Genomic DNA, 23416 nt, shown 5'->3' with positions numbered 1-23416 from the left:
GAGCATCACAGAGCCACCGCCACTTTTCAGTTCAGAGACATGCTTATTTGTTTGCCTCTATATATATATATATATATATATATATATATATATATATATATATATACAGTTAGACAGATCCAGTTAGTGGTGTGCTATTGACTGTTATTGAGTAATTGTACATTAGATCACAATACATCATTGCTTTACAATAAATTATCATGTATATTGTATAATACACCATTATATTTTGTATTTTGTGAGTCAAATTGTGCAACTTGACAAGCTACTATTTGCTGCCAGTACCACCCTGCATAAATATCGCAAACTGCAGGAACTCTTTGGCACAAACCTTACAGTAACAGACGGTAACAAAAGAATTGTATTTAGTGCATTTACTGAGATTCTCAGTATTCTTTAGTTATGATGACTTTTCAAATATTTTATTTCAAATGTGAACAAGAGGGCTTGCAGGATAAAATCAGCACTGAACTACCTCAAGAGGCACAGGAGGCTGAAGGTTTTGCCATGGCTCTCAGACCTGAACATCATTAAAAATCGGTGGATAGACCTCCACTAGAAGCCTTTGACAGGAAAGACTTGGTGAGAATCCCTTAAACACAAACTGAAAGGTTCTCTGTTTACAAACTCTGATACATACCGTGCAGGGTGCCCAAACTTTTGCTCTGTGCACCTCTTCTCTTTTTTTGTAAAAGATGGATATAAAAAATATGAATCTTCTTAAAGCAGTACGCAGTCTTTTGCATGCCACTGTACGTGGGCTCGATACAAGCTGACAGGAAACGTTCTGTAGTACAGAAGACCGTAACTCTGCATGTTTCACAGCAGAACTGAATGTTCCTGAAGTGCCGCTATGGTAAACACTGCAGCCTTTTACAGAACCTGACTGATTATGCTAATGTCCCCAAACACATTCTGACTCACTGTGACCCCGCTAACCAGCATACAATGCATTAATGCATCTGTTTGCATATTATGCAAATATTTCAGTACGAAAAGTAATGGTCACGCCGACGTACGTTGCTCGTACCTCAGCAGCGCTATAAAGCGGTACTGTTTGGACAGCTTTATTGGACACTTACAAGTGGGCGGCATGAGAGGCTCTAACTAGAACAGGTTGTAAATACATGCTGTAAATATATCAACAGAAAGGGACGCTGATGATGGTCTCTGACCCTGTGTAAGAATGTTAACCAGAGCTTTTTATATTGTGTCACCATTCCACTCTCTGCTCCTGTTACACGGTCAGACCATGGCCAGTGGTTAGATTAGACACTTGGCTGTGTAGGGAGGGGGTTGTGAAGGGCATTCTAAAAGCACAGAATGCCGTGAGTTGTGCTGCAGCAAGAGGGAACAACTTACAGTAAGGGTTTCAGCTAATTTAATTGTGTGTGTATTAAGAGCTGCACAGTAAAGCATGTTGCCAAAGTAAGTGGATTCATCCATTCTAGCTAGTGGTTGTGGTTCTTTCATGTTTGTTGTTAACAGGTGCATAAAATCCGCAGACAAACCTTGCCAGTAGAATGGCTTGTGCAGGGGGTTGATGTGACACTTCATAACTTTAAGCTAGAAGGCCAGAAGTAGAAGAATTTAGGAAGCATTTAGGAACAGGGAGGAGATTGGGTGATGATGGAGGTAGAAGGAGGAGATAGACATTTATGGAATGGTTGAGTGGTGTGTCGAGTGGCTATTGGGGTAGGTTTCTACCAGCTTTGCTCACAAATTGAGGGTGACTTTTACTATTCTTGGTAAATTAAAGTTGGTTGGCTGATGCTTGTGGACCAAAACTTGCAAATTGCAGGTTCTCTATTGGATTGAGATCTGGACTTTTAAAATTCACCTTTTTCCTATTTGTCCACCTCTGCGTTGTTTGGCCTTGTGACCATTTGCTGTTTCTATCAAGCCTCAGACAGATTGTCTTAAAGCAACTCCCTGCGTTTTTCACCATCCATCCAATCTTTAAATTGAACAAGATGTCCAGTTATGGAGTTAATTTGACACCGAAAGCTAGCCATCTAGCTAATGTTAAAAACGTTATAAGCGCAGTAGACTCAATACCAACGAACAAACCTGTTGGATTAAAGGCATGTCATGAACTTACATTTACATTTACGGCATTTAGCAGACGCTCTTATCCAGAGCAACTTACAAAGTGCTTTGCTATTTACCCAAGAAAACCTCAGCTAGTTAGAATAGACTAATAATTCAAAAGATACCACCAAGCTTAGACATTGCTAAACACAATACAATAAGGCGACCATAGAACTATTCGTCCAAGTACTCTCAGAAGAGGAGGGTCTTCAGTTTGCGTTTGAAGACAGCGAGCGACTCGGCCGTTCGGACACCCAGGGGCAGCTCGTTCCACCACTTTGGTGCCAGGACAGAAAAAAAGCCTGGACGCTCGTCTTCCGCGGATTTTGAGGGATGGTGGGTCGAGCCGAGCCGTACTTGAAGCTCGAAGGGCTCTTGGTGCAGATCGGCTTTTGACCATCGCCATCAATTACGGAGGGGCTGGTCCGTTCTTGGCTTTGTAGGCCAGCGTCAGGGTTTTAAATCTGTTGCGGGCAGCTACAGAACTTGTGTGATGGTTGGTTCAATAAAAGGACCCGGACTAGAGATATTTGAACGGAGTTTTGACGCAAGCTTTTAACATCGAGCAGATGTAAAACTCCTCAAAAAGGTTGAGGATAAAATTGAGAGTAGAAATAGCCCGCAAGCACGTATCATTTTAGACTGTGCAGAGCGCTGTTACGTTTTCGAGTTTACGAGTTCAGAAAGAAAATTACATTGTATTACATTTAAGTTTTTAATGACCGCAGAGTGCTAGAAGTCATGAATTGATTTTAGGGGTCAATATTTTAATATATATTGAAAAATTTTGACCCAGTATGAAATGAAAGGGGCACTATATATAAAACAAATGGCCTGACCTGCTGCCTGGTGCACTGCACACACTGCTGTATGGTGTATAGGATAGTTTTTATGTACTGTCTTGATGTTAATGATTTAAAGAATAGATGCATTTCTGAGTATTTGGGCTTTTGAAGTTCGCACTACACCTTGTACCTTGTACACCAGAGGTTATTTATTTATTTATTTATTTATTTTTGTACTCATTGGTAAAGTTTTTTCATAACTTTTTTTTTTACTTTACGTAGCTATGCTCTCACAAAAATGTACCATGAAGTAAGCTTCATGGTATTGGTGCTCTCTAATGACGATACCGAGTGTAAGCACTGTATCAAAGCTGATACCAATGTGATACCGGTATTAGTGCAACACTAGTACAAACCTTTAATATCTAACATATATACCAATATGTACCTTATAATAATTAGCTTATTGAGAAGAGTAAGGGAACTGTGTGGAAAGTGCAGATTCTAAATAATCATGTTACACCACATTTGTGCTTATAAGTAGAAGAAGATATATTTTATTATTAATTAATTGAGAAGTTACATGCTTACAGCTTTATTTTGCAGACTAGAAAAACCCAAGGACACACATCTCTTCTGATACATACAAAACCAACCACCGCCTCTTTTCGATAGTGGCATGGTTTGAGATCCAAACTCATGACCCTGGGCCATAGTGGTAGCACACTAGACGACTGAGCCACTTGCAGACCCTGGGTCTTGTTTTTGGTTTGTTTTTTTCTTTATTTGTGAGCAAACGAGAACACAAAGCCATGCTTTTAGACGTTAATGTAGTCTAATTATGCAGCTATAAAATTGCATAGCAAAGCTCAAACTTACACAGTCAAAGCGGCTGCATTTCAAGGAGCACTTCCCAGAGTTCCATTAATATTTATGCAGTGTAAAGAAAGTCTGATGTTTAAAATGGACTAAAAATGAATAACAATACGACGAGAATATGTAAATACATGTAGCAAAATATCACATACAGCTCAGATGTAACCATCTAAAACAAGGTCATATTTGAAGAAATAAAAATGCACTCTGTCTGACACACACACACACACACACACACACACACACACACACTCAGACCATAACCTGTCACTTTTAGCTGCTAGCAGTTTCAGAATGGCTTTTGTAACAATAAAGAAAGATTTATTTAACACATGGGTGTTTTAAGTTGTCAGGAAAATGGAGTGTTCTCTTTGAGAGGCTCTCCTAGTGCCTTTGTTCAGGTCTCTATGAGCTGTAACTGAATGGTCCCCCTGTGTGTAAAATGGACATAGCCATTTAAAAGCTTTAACAGCTTTAGCAGTTTCGTGCTAGCCAGGACCCATTTTTAACCGTGCCAGCCCTGAAGTATTACTGGTGGATCAATCCAGAGTCTTTGTCTGAGCAGTTAATGTGTCCACGTAGTAAAACTAACAGCGTGTGGATTTGGACATTGTATGTGCAACCATGTTTCCTACTGCTGTATAAAAGAAGCTCCATACTGTCTTTATTGTTGGATACACTATGACAGTTTCTGAGTGAAGGTGTAGACACATCCGCAATGCAGTAGATGAAAACAGTCAGTGATATCATAAACAAGCCATGATATAAATGATATAAATGGCCATGATATACTTGGCAGCTGGCGTGCTGTGATAGGGTGGAGCCTGGGAGGAGCCTGGCCAAGATACAGAACCAGAGCATATGGTCTAGTACCATGTAGGCCAAGAAGGGATGGGAGTTTGTGACAGATGTGAAAAATGTAGAAAATGTGTAGAGAATTTTAAATATAAGTAAAACCACTTGGCAACAAGAATGTCACCATTTCATGCAAACAAATGTTAAATTATGTTTAATTAAAAAATAAAATAACTGTAATTTTCTGTCAGTTACTGTATTCCATTAAAGGCTGTATATATCAGTTTTGTTTTTTTAACCAATGCATCCATTGGAGAATTGACTCCTGTAGAAGGAATATAAAAAATACAAATGTTATAGGCTACCAATAAATGCCTTTATTGGACACAAACTACATATTGGACAAAAAAGTTACTAAACGTCAGTGTAAATGTGTGTTTAATGGTGATAACTGTTTATGACTGGCATTTACTGGTTGATTTAAATATCCTGGGAGATGTATCTCAATGTATATTCTGGCCTACAAATGTTGCTTTCAAAAGGCAAAACGGCACATTCACTTTATAAATGTGTGCAAGTACGCTAGCCAGCCTTCCAGGACCCTTCACAGCTTCCACAGTGCCAACCAAAGCCATCGAGCCACAACTCTCGCTTTTCTGAGACATCTGTAAGAAATGCTGTGATACAGAGTGTCAACAGGTACCACACACCCTAGACCAAGGCCTCTTCAGATTACTGCCATCTGGCACACTTTTCTGGAACATCTGCTCTAGCACCAGTCATCTAAAGGACAGTTTCTTCCCCCAGGCGATCAACGTATAATTAACTACCTCACCCCTTCCCCAAAATTATACAAAGGCCAAATGGGAGAGAGACTGGGTCATGGTTGAAACAAATGAAAATTAGGGCCTTCTTTAAGGATGGGTGAATTGGTACTCAGTCACCTTGACCGGTTGATTAACAGTGTCGTGGATGTAAGAACTGGAAGATTAGTTGGTCTCTTGGGGTTTGGCTGTAGCCTAGCGTGAACACCAGAGTGCATCCCGTGAATCTGTTTGCTCTACTATCTGCCATTACCACTTACATCAGGCATTACATTTGCCAATTTCCAGCAGTGTCTGTATGTTCTAGATGCAAGCAAGAGTATTTGGGCGAAAAAATGACTGGTGATGCTGTGAAGAGACACTTTTCTGTGTAATCAGAGTTCCTGATCCCAAAAATTTCCATTCACTGGGTCACTTAATGCTAGAGAATTTGCTCCAGGGTCAAGAACATCATTCCTGCACCAGCAAAAGGGTCACTCAGCTGCATAGGTTTACGCTGGCAGATAAAGTGATTGTTGTACTCCCCACATGGAGATCAATATTATTCACCAGGATTGAAAGCCTGGGCTCAGTTTGTTGCCCATGCTGTGGAAACTGAGGCAAAGCTCAGGGGGTTGGCACTTGGGGGGGGGGGGTTGTGTCATGGTCTTCATAGACCTGGCCACCCCTAGGAGGCGGTCCGCCAGCCTCCCGGCCCATCTTGTGGCCTTACTTGTCGCTCAGGAGAATAGTGCCAGCTTCCCACTCGCTTGCTGGTCTTTTAGCCCCGCTCGGCACTCAAAGGCATGGTGCCGGCCTCCCGCTTGCTTGTCTCTCGGTCCAGCTTGTCAGTTTCTCAGCCTCGCTTATAACTCAATGGCCTCTTGCTGCTCCTCAGTTACTGAAGCTCAGGTGTGTGGCACAACGTCGTCCGTTTGAATCGTACCATCATATGCATTTCTGGCCATAGCGTCCACTACTACCCTGGTGTACCCTGATCTCTGAAGTTTGACTGTGGCTTGTTTGTCATTTTGAGAAATACATATCCTTACTAGGTAGTACACAAAGCAACAAGTGGATATACTACATATTTGCTGTGGTCTTGATGCTTTTAAAATGTTTTTGCCTCCATTTGCTCTATATTTGTCTTGTTTTTTTGTAAAGTACCTTTCTAATAATTGGCAAATGGTCTGTTTGTCCTGATGTTTCATTATCTCTCTGTAAGCCTGCTAGTAATTATTTTTTTTCTATTTACGTAGCTTTCTAGTTCTGTGTGTGTAGCATGTTTGGGCCCTTTTTCTTCATTGCCCTTTTTCATTGAAAAGCATTTGACTGTGTTGTACGTACCCCAATTAGGCCTTTTTTCTATGGCGATTATAGAAAAGTATTATATTTTCCCAAAATATGATGTATTTCTCAAATCACAAATAACATAACATGTTCATCTGGTGTCTGATTATTGCTCCCTTCAGAATTAGTGGCACCTTTAGTATAAAAACAAATGTGTTTATCTGTTAATCAGCTTGGTAAGCATGTAACCTTCGACTGCAGCTCATTTTACTCAGATGCAGTGACTGTATTTCAAATTATCCACAGTAACAATTTCATGTGATTTGAATATCATGGTACACCTTATTATTCAATGAGCTGTGCAGAATCAGCCTAAATGCATCGGAACTGGTTTTGGACCCTGTACTTAGCGAGACTAAAAAACTACTATTCAGAAACTCCCGTACTCCCGAGTACAGTGATCTATATTCAACATCTGCTGCTTTTCAGTCCAATTGTTTGTAGTAAAATTTGCTGTGTTTATTAAGCACTGACGATATTCTCGATACTCACGATATTTCTTGTACCGTTAATTTCATCTAAAAGTGATTTAGCTTTCTGTGTTTCTGATGCAGAACACATTCAGCTTAGAGTCCAACATTTGCACAATAATACTTCAGGTTTGAGAGAAAGATACATTTTATGATTAAACCTAAACATCTTGATTCCACATTCTCCTCAAAGCAGTTCAGAAATATCTCCTGAACTCATGACCTCACGAAGAGTATCAGAGTATTCAAATTAGTATTCACGTCATTCTGCAAACCACATTTGATTGGCATGCGTCATTGACACGTGGCCCAATTAGATCACAGTAATGATGGCTGATTATGAAACAATTTGCCTACTCAGTTAAATTTAGAAGCCTCAATCTAATCTTTCCCTGCAGCTGTGCTTGTATAATTGTAGCGTTCGTCAATCACGGTGGCCTTTTTCCCCCCACTGACTCAAACCCTGTTGGAAGGAGAGGTGTCAGTAAGTGGATTCTAAATGTTAGATGCCAGCGCTGCGATGATGAGAACAAATCTCAGGTCATATCTTCATACTTAGTCATGTCTTAAATGTCGTAAACTTTCTCGGTAGTCAACAGAACCTCCGTAGTTCATCAAACACAAATAAATAAATAAATAAATAACGACTTTCCGCGAATCCGACTGTACTCCTATCATTGAAACTTTTTTCAGTCGTTTCCTGCGATTGTGTTTTTGTTGTACCACTGCTTGACCTGCCTATCTCGACACTTTTTTTTACGACTCACAAGTGTAAAAAAATGTTTACTAATGTAAATACTGTCTTTATTTGGACTGTAAGTTGATGTCCTTTTAATTATGTGTATAGGGGGCCTCAAGGTAAATTGGCCTGCTGTCCTGCTGCTGCTCCTGAAACAGCTCTTTGAAATTACCTGTGTGTAATTGCCTTTCTTTCAATAGCCGTTCAATAGCCCTTGTGGATTCAGTGTCCAACACTAATGGTGAATATGCTTGTCTTGTCTGGAGACAGGAAACTGGAAACTGGGCCGGAAGGGTTTTTGCCAGCCGTCATGGTTGCATTAAAAACGCCTGTGCTTCAAGAAAAAGAAAAAATGGTGAGAAATTCTGACTAGCATTCAGTCCAACAGTCAGTCAACTGTTCATACAAACGGCTCTTCACGCGTTCCTATGAGAGGCAGTCCTGTAGCTGTGATTTGTAAATTGGAATGGCTTTTTTATTTTAGGGAACAGTCGATGAAAGTGTTTGTGAGGAAGGAAAAACATAGTGAAAAAAACAGTGAATTAAGCTAGTGGGGGTGGGTAATCCTAAAGTGGGCTTAATGTTGATAAAAAAATAAAAAAAACCTCTGTCTATTTTCACTGTGGTTTGTCACCCACCTTCCCTCCCTCTCTTCTGGTAGGTTTAGTTAAATAGGATGTTTGCCCTCATTTCTCCTCCACTCTTAAAACAGTCTTCTCCGAGCTCATGACTCATCCCAAAGCTTAATCCTTTGATAATAGAGAGATTAAGCCCTCGTTTTCCTATTTCACGTCCACTGTGTGTGAGTGTGAGTGTATGTGTGTTAATCCCCTTTCAGCTGAAACTGATCATAATAAGAATCTAAAGTCGTTCTGATCTACGTCAGCTGCGTCTGTTTCTCGGCTAGCATTAAATATATCAGGGTGGATTTCCGAACGCACTTTGACCCTTAGAAGCTGCAGTCATCACCAGATCACAGCGTGTCATTTTCCGGGACAATACTAATAGAAGTGTTAAGGCTCTTGCCCGTTGGTTTATGTGTGTGATTTTGATATAGGCAACTCTTTAGTGAACGCTAGATGGTTTCCAGATGTTGTCTGTCGGAAGTACCAGTTGCTGGGTATCTACGCCTCAGCTAAAGCAACAGCAATGATGGCCAGGTCTCAAAACATGAGCTTTTGCAGAGGGACCAAGTGTTCGCTCTCGAAGCAGTCTATGAATGACTGGACAGTGCTAAAGATTGGAATGCCTTCATGTCTATAGCATTGGTCCACACATATGTGACATACTGTACAGTTTATGGTTTCCATGTTCTCTCTGAAAAGCATTAGAACGAGTGAGTGAATGACAGGGAGCAGATGCACATGGAGTCACTGGAGCCTCTGGCTGTGGAAGAAGACCATGCCTGTCTGGCACGCCCTCCTGCCAGGGTGTGCACGTGTTGAGCTTGTTGCAATTAGCTACTTATTAGCAGGCTGTTTCTTTCAGCGTCTGCAGGTGTGAAACAATCTTTCAAGCGTCACTGAATTTCAGTCCAGGCACCGATACGTGCCAGCACATCTCAGGTAAATACTCTCAAAGTTCTCAAGCCAAAAAAGGAAATTCTTTTTCCTGGCATTTGTGTGTATTTACGGTTCTTGCGAAGAGGGCTTATTACTCCAATCGAACACATGACAGTGAAATCCAACATTTTTCCGCAGGCCCACGAGTGGCCAACATTTCTGCCAACATCTACTTTACTTTATTAAGAACACGAGCACTTACTGCTGCTGCTTGCTGCGTTTGCTGGATATGTACTGAACAATGACCAGAATTCAGATTTGATTTTGTTAGTGTCTGAAACTTACATTTGAAACAAGTGAACACTTAAAGGAATTTGAGTCATGTAAAGGTAGCAAACACAAATACGGCTTCCGAAAAACACCAGCTACCGGCTTCATCCAAAATCAGCATGTTAACACGATGCTAACGACGTGTTACTGATATTGGACAAGGCCATTGACCAGTGTTCTAACGCAGCAGTGGCGATGTTGGACGAGGCCCCTGGGCCAACAAGCTTGTGCCACGGTAGCGATGTTGGACGAGGTCATTGACCAGCGCTTTGGACGCTGTGTTCGGATGTTAGTGCACCAGCTAAAGGCTGGTCAAATGCCTATATCGCGTCTGCAGTGTTTACAGTGATGGCACAGGTTGATATTCACCTGCTTGCATTTGCACCGCCCTGTTTTGAACCCTTTAGCAAAACACCAGCAAAATGAATAGCATGTGCTATTCTACACCTTCGAAAACCACAATCCTCCGTAGACCATGTTTGCCCCTTTTTTTTTTTTTTGAAGGTGTTCTCAAGTTTGCAGGTTTTACACACTCAACCCCTCAGTAAATCAGAGCCTGAGAGCGGCCATGTCTCCAGAACTCAGCCATGGTAAGCCGATTAAGAGGAACGACCCATTTCAGTCTGAGCCCGCTCTCTCTACATTTACCCCATCTCCACGGATGGAGAGAGAGCAGGGAGGAGGCAGAGACACACATACACAGAGAAGATCAATTTCACTCCCGTGAGGACCCGAGCTACCGTCTTTTCTGGTTTTCTGGTTAACGTGTTAGTCATGCTCATAATTGAGTGTTCGAGACCTTCCAAGCGAATCTTATAGGATGCTGTCTGTGACCTGCTTCTTACTGTGAGAAAAATGTAGCCAAACTGATCTGGATAAAAATAAAGCAGTGATCTTTATCTGATCTTATCTGATCTGTTCCAGCAGTGCATGAATCACATCCGATGTAGGTATCTGAGATTGTGAACCTCTGTAGATAATCAAGCATAAACACTATTTTCAGTAAATCCTAATGCCCAGTTACTTTGTCTTTCATAACATAGAAAAATTCAGAATCAAAATTAATGTGGCCTGTGCAAAAGTATGGACTACGCCCCCCAAAGGCTCATTTTTCTTCTTAACTAGGTCTGAGGCAGGTCAGCAGTTGGAATTAGAAACTGTTGGCTGAAGCCAATTTCCAAGCTGTGTAAATTCACGGACTCTTCATTATTTGCGCTAACACTCAGAACCCCTGCGCTCATGCAAGCAACGATCTAAAGATGTTGAAACAAAATGCAGGGGAGGTCGATAAGAAGATTTTCAGTTTGCCAAATGTTAAGAACTGACCGAGCCTGACTTTGGCCACTATCAGCACAGGCATGTTTAGAGAGAAAAAAAGAGCTCCTACCCAGCTATGAAGCATGGGGGTTTCTTTCCCATGCTTTAGGGTTGTCTTGCTATTTTGCATGAGTGGAGGGAAGAACGGATTCCTTTATTTTTATATGCATTTAGCACATTAGAATGGTTTGTGAACTGGTTGTGCTATATGTTAGATTCTAGATGTACACATAATGTGATTAAGGGCACAGTATTGACTTAAACTGAATTGTTTAATCAGAAAGTTGTAAAGAAAGATTGGAAAAGGATCATGTAAACAATTAAACATGACATATTTTTGCTTCATAAACCCACTTAACCAGTAAAGTGGACCCCAGCGGGGATAAAATACAAAAAAGTCTGCCGATACTTTGAATAGCATATCATGATGTCATTTAACAGTAATGTTTTGCCCAGGAACGGAAACTTTGTGTTGCTTGTCCGTGTCCATTAAACCCTAACTATACTCATTGCACTGCACGCTCACGCTAAATGGGCAACAGCATCAGCCCCATGATGGAAGCAAATGAAATCACTGTTATTAGCGGTACATCAGACAGAGCTTCGCTTAAAATGGCCTCCCATATAGATTTCAACTATTCGACAGCAGTCATCTACAGGTTTTTGTATTTGCAGACCTAAAGTGGTGGTGTTTCAGTTTTTTGAGCCATATGGCAAAGTAATATCATTTAGAAGGGTGCTGTTGAAATGGAATTTGCAAGTTCTCTGCCATTCAATGTTCCCTCATTTTTTATGATTAGCAAAAAGTCTACGCTAAATTCTAAAAAAAAGATTGATAGATTTGCTTTCCTCAGATATTATAGCTGTAATGAAATGGGAAAATATGAATACAGCTTATTGGATGACTCCTCCAGGAACCGAAAGCTTTGTTGCTTTGAAGAAACAGTGACTCAAGTCAGTAAAATTATATTTCTAAACAAATTACTTTAGTATAACATTCAGAAGTAGTTGGGCAGAAACATCTTCAGTATTGGAGAACTTTCAGAACTGCAGTGAATCTCCTCAGTACACTAAGCATCTGGCTGTAGAGGAACCGTTTTGTTCGACTTTGGTCTGAAGTAAAATAACACAAACTTTAGAAGTACAGAAGCTGTTATCAGCAGAACACAACATATGAATTATGACTGTCTTGCATGCTACTATCACAAAACCTGCCAACAAGCATTGTCCATTCAGTCAGTGTGTTATTTTTGGTATTTTACAAGACCATTGTCCCGATTGGTCAGAATCAGCCATACAGATGGTGTGGTGTGGTGACCTTCAGACCGACACTGTTGGTTTGGACTGGTTTGGACCTTTCCAAGCAAACTTAGCAGTACATCATCGTTCAGGGCTTTTGTAAATGTCCCTGCAGTGTCTTTCAGCATGGCGTGTACTTTTACTCTATGAAAATCACCAGCCTAGAGAGGCTGTGAATGATGATGATGTGCTAAAAACAACATAACTTTGGAGCAAAGTACTACGCTGGCTTTAATGAGCTTCTACAGCCATGCATGAGCTCCGTAGTGCCACTTAGTGGTTGAACATGGAGCGGCGGTCACAGAGGAGCCTTGCACAGTGTTGCCATAATACTTTACTCGTGGATATGATCGGAACAGCTCTCAGAATCAACTAAATTAAAGAAATATTGATACAGTTGCGTAATTGATCGTTTTCTTAAGTTCAGTCCATTTTGCAGGTGTAAATGCCATATCCATACCATTGTATTGTGCCCCAAGCAACTGAACAAGAAGGCTGATCAGTTTATAAAGTTTTGTTTGTTTGTTTTTTTGAGGCAAATCTATAATTCTAGAAATCAAGAAATCTGTAATTGTGGTGCAAATGAACAGTTTAAATGTAAAAACCAATAATAAGCTAATAATAAAAGGACATTGCTTCAAAAACTAAAAAAAATCATTAATTAATCAAAAAATATACTTCATCAGCATATATTAATTATGATATCTAATACAGTACAACACCAAATTTTGGATGCATCATGGTTACATCCATGCTAACTAGTTCCAACCGTCGTCTGATCCTCTGTAGTGTCTTGCGCTGACATGTAAATGTATATACAAAGAAACTCCACTGACTCATTCCTCAGAAAGGCAGTTGGTCTTCGTTTGTATGCACAGCACCACCCTTTGGGGTTATTATAAAGCACAGTCACTAATTAACAATCAGCATGCCAATCAGATAATCAGGCCAGCGTCTCGTTCCTGCTGTGAGGAAGAGGAGGGGGTAATCAAAGAGGTGCAAGGATGGTAGAAGCCAAGATGGCAACATGTGGTGGAAATATCATAGCATGATTATACTGTAACATGTTGGAATTGTGAAATACTTGCATTACGCTGAGAAAATCAATCAATTGGTCTGAGTTATACATTAAAACAAATTCAACAGAACAGAGGTACCAGAGAATAGACGTTTTAGACCTTAAACCCTTACTACAACTGTAGACCGCTAAACCCAATAAAAATGGTTGTGTGCATGTAAGCGAGGAAAAGAAGGCCTCTAACTGCTGTGGGTGGATAATAGTCTCTAGCACCGCTCAGGCAAACACCTACACGAGCAGCTTACTTCAGTGTCATCTTCTACACATATAAACAGTTCCTGAGGGGACGTTGACCCTGTTGCCAGGGCAGGTTTGAATAAGTTTGATTATTAAAGTTAACAGATGTACAATATGCTGTGAAGGACTCTGTGAAGCTTTGAACATTCAGATAGACGTGTGTGTGTGTGTGTTACAGAGAGAACACACTTCTGTACATTGTCATTTATTTTGTTTAGCATATAGAGACGTTTTATTGGCAATACTTTCTAGGGATTGCTGCAAGACTGGTGTATTTTCATACAATACTGGTTTAAGTAGTGTTAATATTTTATTATTAATAACACTGCAGTGCATAATAATACATGGTAATACTGAAGTATCACCACTTTGGTTGACCGTTTAGATAAATAATAATAATTATATATATATATATATATATATATATATATATATATATATATATATATATATATATATATATATATGAATATAATATAAATAAATAATAAAGAAATAGAATAGAAATATGTTCCTTGAGCTCCGTGCTGTATTAATTCACGATAATACACAACCTTGATGTTGTATTGCTTTTATACAGCAGTTCGGAAAACGAATAAAGTAGGAAACAAATACATTAAGCCGTGATCGTAGCGTTTAATATGTTTTAATATGTAAATATGTTAATATTAATATGTTTAGCATCTCCTTCCGCCAAATTATTGTTCCTTAACAAGCAGCTTGTGGCTACATCACAGAAACAAACTCAGTCAGTTTGTTTGTTGTTATTCTGTATTCTTATTCCTTTTAGTTTTGTGTTTTTGGTTCATTATATGATTCACAGCAACAGCGTTCAGCAAAGTGATACAGTGCTTGTGAAGATGCAGCGCTCTTAAAGCAAAATAGCGGTTAGAACGAATCTCAGCCAATCAGCTGGCTTGGCCAGAACTAACAAGTTTAATGTGTTATATTACTGTCTGACTGACCTCCCTGATCTCTGCAGTGAAATCACTTCATGTGTGATGTGTGTGTGTGTGTGTGTGTGTGTGTGTGTGTGTACATATGGTGTGTATATCTGTTGCTTCCTGTCGCCCACTGATGTGAAATAACTATTTTATAGTGTCATTAAATCTGCTGTGATGTTTCTCTTATGGAAATGAATTAGCCTCCTCCTCTCTCTTGGTTTAGAACACGCTGTTCTGAGAGGCTGGCAGAACTCCCCCTGATAAAACTGAGCATTTCCACTTTTGCTTCTTTTTCAGCCAGGCATCACAGGAGAATGAAAGAAAGTGTCTTCCTCAAAAGCTGCTTTGTTCTTCTCTTCTGAGAACGCTCCTCACTGCTGCAGGCTGTGAATAATGTCCGTTTATGGTGTCTAGAGGATGTCACAGGGGCAAATGAGCCATTATTTCGTTCCTGAAATGACTAGGATCCGAACGTCCCGAATACTTTACAGTTACAAAAGCGTCAGCTTTTCATTTTCTGTGATATGAACACATACACTGAGATTTGTGTTTCCTTCTGGAGGTGAGTGAGAGGTGAGAGTACTGTCATTTAGACATGTGTAAAAATGTAATTTGCCCTGAGCTGCACAAGCAGTAGATCAGAATGTCCCATGTGTGTGTGTGGGGGGGGGGGGGACAGGACGTCTCTCCGAACTTGCTGAAAATGGTAGAGCTATCGAGATACACGGATATACCTCGGATCTGAACAACCTGTAGTAGAAGAACACAACATAAATACATGAAAAACTACCCCCTTCCTCCTAAGCTCCTCCTGTGGGGGATGTGATGTCAACCTGAGAATAGTGTTTATGTAAAAGAGTTCTGTCACCTTCCTTTCGTCTGTGAGGGCTTTAAGTTGATCACATCTTTTAATCAAACAGCGAAAGGCTCCTCCTGGTTTACTTTGTCGTTTGTTAAATAAGCCAAACAGTTTCCCCATTTTGGAGGGAGACACCATGTTTGGACCTATTATTATGATATTGATGACCTCCTTACACAAGCATGTACAAATACAAACGTCTCTAAAACCACTAACACACTTATCTGGAGGTAAACGTGCATGCACATAAATGAGCAGGCATTTCCTGTATTATACGCCTTCCCCCACTCAGAACATCACACCCACTCAAGCACCTTGTTGGATCATCGATGAACATGTCATCTAGCATCTAGCCTTGTGTAGGTATATAGTAAAAAAAAAAATCTGATTTTGATGGAAAGTGGAGGCAGAAAGGGTAATTTGTTGCCTGAGGGCTACAGTGTGCAGCGCTAATATATTGTGTAGTCCAAGCAAAAGATATGAGAGCAATGATGCAGAATTCGGAGGGAACAGATGGGCGAGAGAGAGTGGAATAGACTGAGAGAGGGAGAAGGTGAAGGGAAAAGGTAAGTAGAATGTGAGAGCTAATGTGAGGTAAAGAGCGAAAATACAGAATACGGTGTGTATATATATATATATATATATATATGTGGTGTGTATGTGTATATATATATATATATATATATATATATATATATATATATATATATATATATATATATATATATATGAGGAAGAGTAAGAGCTAAGAGATTAAGAGAGTGAGCACTGGCCCTTTTAATTAATCCTGATTAGCTGCTAATGTGCCTGATCTCCTGGAAGCAGATTTCACCTCAGCAAAGATCAAGAGTCACTTAATCTTCTGGAACGAAACAGCAAACTCAAGACTTTTCAAGACGGTCAAGAGATACATTTAGAGTATAGCAAGAACTCTACTGCTTGTGTTTCCTGTTTTCTGATCAGATGTTTCTGTGCAAAAGTATAATTCCGGTTCTTAATCATTATTGGCAAATAACTCACTACTCAATGCTGAGGTCTGTTCAGATCTGTATTCGGGCTCTGTTTTGTGAGATACGCTTCAGTGGAGTCGTAATAATTCTGTTGGTTAACATTCCCCTGATTCTTGTTCTCTGTCCATGCAGGTAGTCCGGTCCAGGGCAGCCCTTTACTGACGTCGCTGCAGCTCCCCGGTCGACCACTGCAGCCTCAGCTGGACTTGAAGCACATTCTCCCTCTGAGAGTCAATGGCTCTTCCCCACTTAGCCTTTTCCCCAACTTCAACACGGTCAGTGTAATCACAGTTGCCTTCTTTTCATATACATCACCCTACCCAATGCATTGGGGCAACATCACAGTACTGAGCGGAACTATCTTATTCAAGCTTAAACAGATGAACTTGAAGATGATCAGTATGGCGCCACACCAGTTAGTGCATGTGCCACAGCGTTAGCCTAGGGTTGTGGGTTCGATCTTAAGATATGATAAGACAAGATGATCCTTTATTAGTCCCACAGTGGGGAAATTCTCAGTGTCACAGCAGAAAGGGGATAGCAAGACACTCAGATGCAAAAACGTAGATAAATTACCACTATGTACACAATAAAAATAATGGAAGTTACTCCTGATTCTGGGTAGGCATGGTTCTTAAACCAGGACGCCTGGATGGTCCATGTTTTTACTCTGCCCCTATTGAGAGAATAAAAATGGTCCATGATGGCCTGTTTGAGAACCACTATCCAAGAATATATCAGTTGCTTATTATTTTTAATCAGTTGAATTACTATTCAGGATTTACTTAACAGGAATAGTCTAAAATCCGGACGCGTCAAATCAGGATATGCACATGTAGTCCTGCATTGTTTAATGTTGTAGTCCTAAGTGGAGAGAGTGTAATCTGTATAAGAGTACAAGTATTTCATTTTCTTAGCCTCTTACTTCTGTTTCTGTTTGTACAGTGTCATTGGGTATCTTTAAAAGTGCTTATCAAATCAAATCTTTATAATAAATAATAAATATTATAAATATTATAATAAATATTAGGGCTGGCAAATTAACCCACAAAAAAAAAAACACTGATTAATTGTTCCGGTCACTGTAACATGATTGATTCCATCAAAACTGCACTACTTGCCCCCCTTAATAGCGTATTTACCTTTCATAGACGAAACGATGAATACGAGCACTGTGCTCTGCAGGTTCTGCAGCAAGAAATTTACATACCACAGGAGTACTGCCAGTGAGAAATAATTATTATTGCCAAAATGACACATCATTCAGCCCTACACTATATGCCCGAATATTTGTGGACACACCTTCTAATGAATGCATTCAGTTGCAACCATTGCTGGCACAATTAATCAGTGTTTTTTTTTTGTGGGTTAATTTGAGTGTCCCAAAGTGTGTGTAAATTTACATACCACAGGAGTACTGCCAGTACTAATGATGCCTAATGCTAGAGCTAGCAGCCAACCTCAGCATATAAACACTGGATCAGGCCTTCAAACGCAGACTACCAGCAAGTCTACCAGTGGCACTCAAACTCAATTGCAAAATGGATAGCTATGGAGTGTAGACTAGTTTCGATGGTAGAGGGAAGAGCTAGCTGAGGATTTATAGATATAAATAAATAGATGCAAAACATTTGGTCCGTGCCAATTATTCATTCATTGGGCCCTATTTGACCTATCTTTTGGCGAGCCGTCAACCTCGCACCGTGCAGCTTGATTTAGGGCGTGTCTGTGTGTCTTTGCTATTGTAACAACGGCAAAAGTACGGCTTGTTCGGCTCGAGCAATTAATCATGTGTGTTTTTTAATCATGTGGACGTAACGTGCAATAAACCAATCAGCACGTCACTCGCCATTCCCTTTAAAAGCCAGGTTTCAGTGGCGCAAAGCAGGGGTGTATGAGCGTCAGGCTGCACGCACCTGTGTTGACGATTCACTGCCAAGATAACAACGGACCTCCTGGAGCTCCTGTGTTTTCCGTTGCAAAGACAGCAATACGCCTGACCAGAAAACCCCTCATTTTGAGACCACCACGCCCATCAGCACCGGTGCTATTTAAACGACGCAGGCGGAACGAGACAACAAAAACAGACTATTGGCTACTGTTCCTCCACATGCCGTCAAAACAGCCCCAGCCTTTGGTCTCGTGCTTCTCCCCTCCATAGTTTGCCCGCTGTGTCAGACATTATGCAGTCTTTCCTGGCGAAGGCTGACGACTACAGCACTCTCCGACAGTACTTCTCCAAAATATGCAGAACACAGTGAGTCTGCCGATCTACATTCAGCCCCCTCATTCGTCCAGTTATTATATGCATTAGGATTCCGCAGACAGCGGCTGATAGTAGATCAGTACTCTCCCTGCTCTAATGCACAGATCTATACGCCTTCTACACTTGCGCAGGCACTTCAGCTAAATGTAGTTGGACACTCAATTCAATCTGAGCTGAAGATTAAAGACATGATTTGTTATCTCAGCAGGGGGCAGGCGGAGAGGGTGCCGAGGTAAAGTGGAAGTGATAAAGCATTAGCGAACGGTAGATTAAAGGACTGGCAAAGGAGCAGCATGTCTGGAATAAAAAATGCTGCCGTAGCTGGAATAGGGATATGTAATCATGTACGGAAAACTAGAGAGAACTGTTGACACGAGACAGATTGAGTCCATGGATTCATGTGGTTAGTGTCAAATTCTGACCCGGACATTTGTGTGGCTCAGCAGAAATCGAGATTTACCAGACCAGTCCACAACTGCCAAGTTTTGGTGAGCCTCTGCTCGCTGCACCGGCTGTAGCCCTCAAGGTTGGACGGGGTTGTGCATTCTGAGATGCTTTTCTGATCACCACGATCGCACAGAGTGCTTATCTGAGTTACTGTAGCCTTTCTGTCAGCTCCATTCTACCAGTCTGCCCATTCTCTGTTGACCTCTGGCAGACCTTTTTTTTAGTCAATACTGACCAAAATACTGACCGATTTGACTGGAAATAAAATAAGTGGGGTGTTAATGGTCTTTGACTTTTGCGCTGTGATGTATGACGGAGGTCCTTATCTTCAGATGTATGCTGGTTTTTGTATAGTCTGCTAACCTTTCTTTCAGCAGATCTCCTTTATTTAGAGTTTCCCTCGGTGCTGAAATGCGGTCAGCCAGGCCGCAGTGTTATGTAACCTGATTAAATCTCCTCGGTGGAGGAATGACCCTTGCGTTTCCCCCCTCACGGCTGCGTCACACCACCTTGTCGAAGACTGTTAGCGAACAGCCCTGCCGCTAGTAGTAGGTTGTCTCCTTGAGGAAAACGTGGAGGGTTTGATGTGTTAGATGGAGGATTATTTACCTGATCAGAACGTCACGGTGAATCGATTAAGAAAGGTGGTCCGCTGGTAGGGGTCTGGCTGGACTATGTGGAGTGTGTATTATTATAATAATAATGTGTAGCTAGAATGTGAGCGATGGAAGGCGATGTATGAGCAGCACTGGGAGGTGATGCAGGTGCAGTTGGCTTGCAGTTTTGAATGTTTGGAGAGTGAAACATCTGTGTGTGTCCTGTCTATAGATGGATCCGGTTCAGAAGGCGGTGATCAGCCACACGTTCGGCCTGCCACAGCCAATCAAAAAGAAACAGATCATCTCCTGCAACATCTGTCACCTCCGCTTCAATTCTACAGTCAGTGAGACTCTCTCTATATATCTATCTATCTATCTCTCTATCTCGGTCTCCCTTTTTCTCTAAATTCAATTCACTTTGCTTTTCTGTGTCTGTGTTTGTCCTGAGCTGCTGTGATTACACACTGGCACTTTTCTGGGCTGCTCTTCTTTTTTAAACTTCATTTTTATTCAGCTGTCCTCCCATAGAGCTGTCCATACAATGCTGTGATTCGCTGAATTAAATGTGAGAAATAATTATTATTACTTAAATGACACATCATTCAGCCCTACACTATATGCCCAAATATTTGTGGACACACCTTCTAATGAATGCATTCAGTTGCAACCATTGCTGGCACAGATGTGCACATGCACACACACAGCTTGTCTAGTCCCTTGAGAGAAGTATTGCCAATAGAATAGGACTCTCTGGAGCAGATAAACATGAACCTGTTGGCACCACTCAGGAATGATGGATGGTGCTCCATCCAATACTTTTGGGATGAGTTGGGGATGAGGTGCGGTGGACAGTTACTCCAAGGATACACTCTTTTTAATACCCTTGATTTCAGAAGAAACAATGAATGCGTGAGTGTCCCAATACTTCTGTCCTTAAAGTGTGTGTAAATAATGTGGTGTTCACTAGGCTGTAATACATGCCTGTATTACTGTTGACACAGATACCTCTGTCTCGCTCTGTATGTCTCCCACCCTCTCTGTATCTCTCTCTCTCTCTCACACACACACACACACACACACTCACACATGTTGTATTTAAAGGTTGTTTAAGATGAATCATGTTCTTGAAAGTGTGTTTTCTGTTATCAGCAACCAACAGAAAATCCCACAGCTGACTTCAAACCCTCTCTCTCTCTCTCTCTCTCTCTCTCTAATTTTTAGTCTCTCTATCTCTCCATCTCTCTCTCTCTTTGATATCTCTACAGCTTTGCCTCTCTACAGCTATTTCTTTGCTCCCCGTAGGTTTTTTAAACCCCCAAACCAATTTTCTCCACACGCCGAGCACAACCCCACCCCCCCGTACACACACAAAATAACATCCAGATAGACTGGAGATTCTCAATTGCTCCATAAATGGTTCTATTCAGTTAAGCTAATTAAAGAGTCTTTTCTTTGCTGTATTCAGTCTCTAGTAACGGAGTCTGCCGCTTCAACTCAGCCAATCAGTGTCCTCTTTTCCTCTTGTTCACGCTGAACACCTTATCGCTCCATCTCTGTTCATGCCTCTGCAGATTTCTCCCCATTTTTGTCCTCACATCCTTCCCGCTTGACTAATGTGCAATTTTAAAAGGAGAATTTGAAACATGCTGTGGCTGCAGGTACTTACCAGAATCGGCTTCATTTCTTTATTTATTAGGTGTGGTGCACATGGAATTCGTCTTGCTGAGTGCACACATGTGACTTGTACTACACTAATCAACACTGGCCACTGTTAACGAGTAACCAAGACTTATTGGGTGAGGAAAATGTATAATTGAGTTTAGTTGAATTGAAGAAATAGATCCTACAAGAGATGAAGACTTTAATTCACCCTGAATCTTCTATTAAGCTCTTTCCAGACGTGCCCAGTGATCCAGAACTCTTCCAGACTTCCCCCAGAGGTGCTGTATGTCCGCATTGTTGGTATATTGTATTTTCAGATATTACCTGCACTTTATTTGCGGGGTAATGTCCAAGTGAGCACATATGTAAAGAGAGCAGGTCATTTTCCAGAGAATTCACAGCTAAACAAGCGCCGCTCCTTGCCTAAAGCACATGGAACATTTCCTGACATGGAAAATCAGCGACTGTATGCTAGATATGTGAAAGTAACTGCAGAAAATATGTAAACGCAGCATTAGATTTTGTAGTACCTCTGAATTTTCAAGAGCACTTGTTGATCCTTATTCTTCTACTGAATTCATTAATACCCCTGCAGTTACTGATGGCCTTGAGACTTCTACCAGTTATACTTCTGCACAAGTCTTTTGTGGTCCTGCATCTTCCACTAGAGTTTTCCTGATCCTAACTCTTCAGCTACATGATTTGATAGGTTACATCTTCTTTCAGAACCTTTGATGGCTCTGAATGTTCTTCCAGAATCTTGGTTGTGTCCTGAAATTTCAATGGATCTGTTTCTTGAACAATGAATATGCAGATAACCCTTGTTATATAACCTGAAACCGTTATTTACCCTGAAAGCGTTAAAACACCAGTATTCCAGTTATTCCATTAGATTTGCATTTTAACTTTTAATAAGAATCAAGTATGTTATATTCCAGCAAGCAGCTTTGAATTGTGAGGTAGATTGTGCTGATGTCTGTGAGAGATTGCTGCAAGAGTGTGATAAGAAACAGTGGCGTTTTTCCAAAAGGACACACCCCCAGAATCTGTCCGTATCAGATGGCACCACATTCTTTTTTGAAGGCATGAATTTAGGACATTTTCAGTACTAAGCAAGGATAATGTTCAGTGTTAAATTCCTGCTAAATACAATAATTGCTATTTGATGAAGTGCACTTTTCATCCATTTTATCATAATGTTCTCCTTACATATACAATACAGTCTGTAAAATACAGTGCTGTAGTGCAGGTATCTAATCATGAATCTTGTTTCTACAGTGTCAGTCAGTTTTCAATTTGAAAAATAATAATAAAAAAAATGTTTCTAACATTTTGTTAATAACATCTGAAATAGTTATTAGGAAGCCTTTATCAGTCTACAATAACAAGAGATCAGGAAGGGATTATTTAATTGTGGTGCCAAACAGGTATTTAGCAAATGTTTTAATATTTAATACAGGTGTAAATTGTATTGTTTTAAAATATAGTCCACTACCACTGTAGTTTCGAAGTCATTTGTATGTGGAATTTTGCGATGTTACAATTGTCTTATGTAAGAGTCTTTTAGAGGTTTTGGGCATAATAAAGAATGTAATCAATGCATATTTACTTTGAGATATGCAAGTAAAAACACTTTTCCAGTTTCTGTAACATTCATTAGTAAAAAAAAAGATATTTATATTAATTTAACTATTAATTAGATATATTTATATTAATTTAACACATACACACCTATTAGCCCTTCTACAATTTAAACAAAAAGAAAATGCATCATTTAAGGCCTAATAATACACAGATACATGTACATGTACACAATACATGATTGAAAATCGTATAGAAAGAAAGTACATTTTTGTTGGTTATTTTTTGTAAGGCATTCAGTGTCCTCTCTTATGAAATCTTTGTGTGTGGTATTTGAACATAATGTTAATGGTGAGTGTTTGGTGACTGGATAATC

General features: G+C 40.4%; 1 protein-coding gene across 2 annotated transcripts in view; it reads left to right on the top strand.

Annotated features, from left to right (window-relative positions):
• The window catches only part of LOC140544184 (zinc finger protein 385C-like), a 125184-nt gene that overhangs the window by 75585 nt on the left and 26183 nt on the right, over window positions 1-23416 (top strand). For both annotated transcript variants that reach the window (XM_072667596.1, XM_072667597.1), the window contains 2 exons: window positions 16618-16760; window positions 20027-20137. In XM_072667596.1, the coding sequence (XP_072523697.1) occupies window positions 16618-16760; window positions 20027-20137 (254 nt within the window). The remainder of the gene's footprint in view (window positions 1-16617; window positions 16761-20026; window positions 20138-23416) is intronic.

Source organism: Salminus brasiliensis, chromosome 22, assembly GCF_030463535.1.
Source record: "Salminus brasiliensis chromosome 22, fSalBra1.hap2, whole genome shotgun sequence".
Lineage (NCBI taxonomy): Eukaryota > Metazoa > Chordata > Actinopteri > Characiformes > Bryconidae > Salminus > Salminus brasiliensis.
This window is presented reverse-complemented; position numbering and strand designations above follow the sequence as displayed.